Here is a 6,033-nt window from a genome sequence, read left to right as displayed (position 1 = left end):
CCCACAGTGAGGCAGTAACATCAGATCTTCCACCAAGAGCAGCTTTATCCCAGCTGCACGGTGCGGCAAAGTACCTAAGTGTTTGATTTGAGGCTTTCTGAAATGTCCCAAGAAGACTGCAGGGATGCTAGGTGCATGTGTGCTCCCTGCATTGAGAAAATCCTGTGTTTGCACTGGGAACATTAATTAGTGGAAGACTATTTCCACTTCTGTGGTGTTAAGGGAACTGTTCGTGGTGGCAGGAACCAGTGACAGGCCTTTTTTGGTCTGCCTCTGTAGCATGGGGTGTGATTCACTTTGATCATCAGTACACTTTCACTTTTTGAATGCTCTGCTACTGTAGGGTTCTGGGAGACAGTTATCTCTCCTGCTTTCTTTTGTGATGTTTGGTCTTCGGTACTAAAAGTCTTCAGGGTCACTTGTGGTGAGCAGGAGGCAGGTAAAGAATGTTCCAGGGGACTCTTCCTGACCTGGACTGCAAGTATGCAAGTGACTGATCTCATTGATCTGATGGCTCTTACCATTCCTGTTTTTCAAAACTGCTCAGCCCTCATATACCTTTGTTCTTAACTTTAAAAAGATTTATTTTCTTGTATCTTGCTTCCATGTAGATCTTCTTGTGTCTACTAGAATAGCTGAGTTAACATTAATACCTTTTCCTCAACAGGGACATTAATTTCTTTTTGTTTTCTCAAAGTTTTTCATGAAACTTCTTTGAGAACTATCCTCCCCACTCCAAAGAAATTTTCCAGTAATTGTCTGCTAGCTTCAAAAGTCACTGAGGAAGACTAACAGATAGGTGCAATGACAGCACAATTGCCTCAGCCTTTGCCTCCTTTCCTTTGGAAGTTTTGCTAAAAATACAGATGATAATATAATAACCTTTCTATCCCTTTGTAATGTGCCTCTGATTTCAAATAACAATCTTTAACACATTGACATAGACAAGATACCATGTCAGGCTATTCAGCAAATGTCTGGAGGAGCAAGAGTAATAATTCTAGTAAAACTGCATGTCTTCATAAACACACTGGTGATTCAGTGTATGAATTAGATATAAGATGTGGGGCTGGAAATAAGTCCACAAAGGCATTTTGCTGAAGATAATGAACCTCATTATCTCAGGTTTTTTACTAACAATATACTGTCAATCAGCTGAGCTCATATACGTTATTCTGATACTCATGCTGGATTTGAATTCTTGAAAACATACCACAAAGAATTACGAAAAAAACCCCACCATTGACAAGGGGACATCATTATGCCATTGACTAACAAAGATAAATAATTTGTGTTCTCATGATGGCCACAGGCAGATAAAAGATGGACCACACTGCATCAGCCCACTGCATCAGTGCTGTTAAGATGTTTATTAGTGTATTACTTTGTTTTGATTAGCGATCATTTAAGCTGCAGATGCTATTAAGTCACGGCATTCCATTGCTCTCAGGTAGCTAGCTGGCCAGCAGATACTGTGATTTGTAGAATTGATTTGGAATCCATTATTGTCTTCTAAAAAAGGGGAAAAAAAAAAAAGTAAAGAAGTGATAGAAGATAGTAGCTATGAAATATATATTGGTCAAAATTTAAGTGAAATAGTACTCTCATGGCTCACCAAGAACATGATTTCACTGTGTCTCAAATATGACTGTAATGTAAAATAAATCTAATGAAGAATTAATCAAAACACATACTGTGATTTTTATAGCTGGATTTTTTAGTCTGTTCTTATCCAGAACTCCATTTTACTCTTGAAGTTTTGTGATCAAGGCATTCAAATACGAATCTAAACATTCACAAATTCCAGCTACAGGGTGGCTGTTGTTAAAAGCTGTCTTAAATCACAGATTTAAATGAAACATGTACATGGACTTACCCATCATTTCTTCAACTGTATCACTGAAATGCCCCAAATATTGGCTTACCATTTATTCTAAAGGGCAATAACACCTTAGTACTTAGCGAGGCTACTTACCTGTTTTTGAGCAGCATAACTATTTTCCTTCTCCACAAGGCCGTTTTTCAATGCTTTCTCCCTGACACGGTCTGCCACCAGGCTCTGGTGTAGGATTATTACACTGGCGAGTTCGAGTGCTTTCTCCGTTGATGCAGGTCGACCAAGCACTCCAACAGCTCCAGCCTCCATCAGTGACAACTGGTATTAAGACACTAGGATTAGTCCAGCATCTCTTTGTCTTCTGTGCAGTGACAGAAAGATTAATTAGAACTTTTTACTTGGCACTTTTGAGGGTGGACAAGGTAGACCATGATTCAATTTTTACGTTCTCAGCTATGGTGACTCTGCAGATCATCACACCCTCCAGCACACATCCCATCACACAGATTTGGCTTTTGAAAACACCCTTGTCAGTGCTACTGCTTAAGAGCCCAGAGTTTTAAACACTTTTGTCACCCTGGGAAGCTCCCTGAATATCAAGTTCTAAGGCCCATTTTGGGCACCTGTGCTTTAGAAATGTGGCCACAGGGAATGAATTTACTGCACAGCAATTTTTTTACATTATTAGTTGTGGAACTGCATTCATCGCCTGCTTCCCCTTTGTGGACCAATCTAATATTAAGCTAGCACAATAATTATGAAATGTGAGCATGTGTTAGCAAACACAGTGCTTTTGCAGGAAACTGAAGGCAAAATAGTTTATCATGTGGTGAGATTGGTTTTGCCTGAAATCAGCTTACTGTTACCATGCTATTCTTCAATAAAGCTCCTGTTTACTTAAATGAACTTGGGGTGTCATTCCAAGACACAACAATGTATGTGGGACAATGTACTCTAAATTGAGTGCCCTCTCTGTGGAGAGAACCCAGTGACTTATGTACACTAACTTCCACACCATATACTCATGAGATTTGATAGCAGTAGGTAACAAGGGAGTACCATGACATCCTTATTAAGACTCATTTTGTAAGGATATTGTTCACTATAATAAATATGTTCATTTTAGTCTGTCTGGAGTATTTACTAACCTTTAATTAATGTTGATTTGGGAATCTGACATGCAATTCCCTTAAAGTAGCTTGAGCACATGCATGTACAGGCTCCATCTACCAGCACAAGGGTGCCTCCATTTTTGCAGGGTTCACATTTGCACACGCTGTATTCGGTAATGTAGTCTTCAATTGCTTTTTCCAAGTTTTGTTTCTTTAAATATGCGTTTCTCATCTTAACTGGAACAAGTGTATGTATTGGAGAAGGCTGTAGAAGAAAAAAGACCATGCATAACAGACTTTTCCGAAGTTCTGAATCCTTTTGTTATACCCATCATTAGAGTAAGCATCTGAATAAACTGTCAAGATTAAGAATGTATCTGAAAGTTCATGATCAACTTGAAGTCTCACCTCCATCTTAGAATAAAAGCTTTCAAACTGTAAGAGCCACAGCTTTGAAGAAGTTGTACTTACCCTTTGCTGTATCACTACTGGAGCATCAACCAAAGACTTAGCCCACTGTATGTAATCCTCTACATCAACCATTTTGGATCCTCGCAGTAACATTTCTTTTATTTTAACTGAAAAGTCAATCTTCCCTCCATCAACTAAGGAAATTACATCATCAATGATAGCATCATCCTTAAATTCTGCTGCAGAAAGAAAGAAGAAAGGATGAATAAGAAACTTTAATGCCTATGAATCTTGAAGAACAGCTGTCCTTTTAGTGCAACCAATCAATCTCTATAAAATGACCATAGAGAGAAGAACCTTTCACTCTCTGGTTGTGGTGAAATTCAATCTTTCTTTGCTCATATCTCTTATGTGGGAGGAAATCTTCTATTTTGCAGTTAAACTAGAAAACCCTATATCTGAAAAGAAAAGAATGGGTAGGACAATATGAGAGACATTATGGAGATCATAGCCATTTGATAACAAACCAAGGATAATGTAAGTAATGCTACTGTATCATTTGAGCTAAACCAGAAAAGGGCAGGAATTGGAACAGCATTCTGCTTCATAACTAAAACACAAGAACAGAGCACTGGAAAGAATTGCCTCTTCTGTGCACAATAGTAAATCTCATGGCCTTTCGCAATTTTTAGGTCATGTGATAAAAGGATCCTCTCCAGACACACAAAGGAGCAGAGAGGAACAATGACAGGCAGGGAAACACAAGTAGTCTAATCGGAGAAAGAGAGCCCCTCCTTGACTCTTCCCAGGCCTGTCCCAGCAGAGCCATTAGCCCCACGGGATGGGGCTGAGGATGAGTCAACAGCAAGATGAGTCAATGGAAAGTCTCTGTGGATGCAAAGAAGGACATTTTGAGATTACACAGACATAAATACTTAGCATATATTTAGGGGAGTGCTGTCGAAGAGGTAAGATGGGATCAAGGTGGCTTTGGGAAGAACAAGCATGGGGGAAAACAGAGGGATAAAGGCAAAATGTGGTCTGATTGCATATAGAAATGTGGCTGATCACTGAGCTTGTCTGCCATGTACTGTCCTTGATCTTTGCAGTCTGTCCTGGTTTACCATTAAATTTCATTTCTAACTCTTTTCCTGGGTGAGGAGACTCTATTCTGCATGCATATGTGTGTATGGAGGTCTGTGTACCAGTAACTAGAGTTGGACAATGGCTGTTAGGGACCTGGTGTTGTGGTGCCAATAACTGGAGCGAGTGAGGATACATATGTCAGTATGTGATCACTAGCAAATATCAAGCCAGACTAGCAGGTGAATAGGGCAAGTGGCTCGGGAGCCAAGTATCAAAGTGGCTGTTAGTCTGGCCTAGATATGTACATGTCTCTAGAGTGAGACAACTGGAGGAGCTGGCTACTGGAGTGACCAGGTCTTAGAGGCCTGTAGAAACTTCAGGGTCCTGGGGTTAACTGAGATCTATTTGCATGTGAGTGTGTGACTGTGTAAGGAGGTAAGAGGATCCAAGGGCCAGCTGGTGGCTAGACTGGGCACCTAAGACCAGCTACTCTGTGTGGGTAGATGTGTGTGTTAGCGTGCATCAGGTGGTCTGTACCAGCAATGGGAGTGAAGCTGTGAGCCTTGGGGTGTTGTATATCCGCGTTCCAGCTACAGGGGGAGACTAAGGACCCAGTTGCTCCTTCAGTTGAATGTCTAAGGTCAGCTGCTGGAAGGATCTGTATTGGCTGTATATGTATATTGAGGACAGTCTGAAATACCTGAGGGTTGTGCTGTCTGGGGAGAATATCTGGGGCGATTACCCTACTTGAGCAGGGGAGTGCTCAAGATGGCCTCCAGAGGACCCTTCCAACCTCAACCATGTGTGATTCTGTGATATTTCCCACTAACAGACTTTCACCCTGATCAGGTGGAAAGGAGAACAGGATGAAGCCATCTGTGCTGTTTATGTTTGCCTGAGTGCTGTGCTTCTGTCTATATTGATTTATGTGGCCAGCAATGTGAGTATGTACGTATGTGTTATATAAGTGTGTTTGTGTGTATGCCTACTGGGAACACACGCTCAGCCTGGCTTGACCTGGGAGTATGGAAATACGGCAGCCTCACCTCTGCCCATCTACTGGACTTGTCCTTTCGCTAAAGCAATAACTATATTGATTATGAAAAGGGAAGCAATTGGTATCATCTTTCCTTAAGCAAAAGATATAGTGTAAAATAAGGATATACGTACAGTTGTCCTTCACATTAATCTTCTCACATTTACCACCATCAATATTAACATTGGCATGTAAGTCTTCATATACAATATTGGCATCTAAGTGATAGCCAAGGCATCTTTTCACATCTTCTATAGTGATACCTGGAAGTGGAAATAATTAGGTGATTTGATGGATTGAATGACTATAAATAATGTGACATAATTACTCTTGGAGAATAAATTTCAGGGTTATTGGAAATGTTTATGGCTTTCTTCCCATTTATCTTCTGCTTTTTCCTCTTCCATGAAATTAATGTAAGGATATGTAAGGATGATTGTATTTGAAATGCCTGCGCAGAGGCAGATGAAACCTACAGTGATGAGGAAAATGCCAAAACCCTCCAAAATCTGATATCTATTTTCTTGATCTAGATGAAAGCAGATGTCCCT

General features: G+C 40.4%; 1 protein-coding gene across 1 annotated transcript in view; it reads right to left on the bottom strand.

Annotated features, from left to right (window-relative positions):
• Positions 1-1,994: 1,994 nt before the first annotated feature.
• C9 (complement component 9) overlaps positions 1,995-6,033 on the bottom strand; it is a gene marked incomplete at its 5' end in the record, with an annotated part of 7,904 nt that continues 3,865 nt past the window's right edge. The window contains 4 exons of the mRNA XM_010291296.1: positions 1,995-2,155; positions 2,986-3,214; positions 3,421-3,599; positions 5,617-5,745. Of these exons, the coding sequence (XP_010289598.1) occupies positions 1,995-2,155; positions 2,986-3,214; positions 3,421-3,599; positions 5,617-5,745 (698 nt within the window). The remainder of the gene's footprint in view (positions 2,156-2,985; positions 3,215-3,420; positions 3,600-5,616; positions 5,746-6,033) is intronic.

The sequence above is a fragment of the Phaethon lepturus genome, unplaced genomic scaffold (genome assembly GCF_000687285.1).
Source record: "Phaethon lepturus isolate BGI_N335 unplaced genomic scaffold, ASM68728v1 scaffold17467, whole genome shotgun sequence".
Classification (NCBI taxonomy): domain Eukaryota; kingdom Metazoa; phylum Chordata; class Aves; order Phaethontiformes; family Phaethontidae; genus Phaethon; species Phaethon lepturus.
The sequence above is the reverse complement of the archived record's forward strand: the minus strand, read 5'-3'. Positions and strand labels throughout refer to the sequence as shown.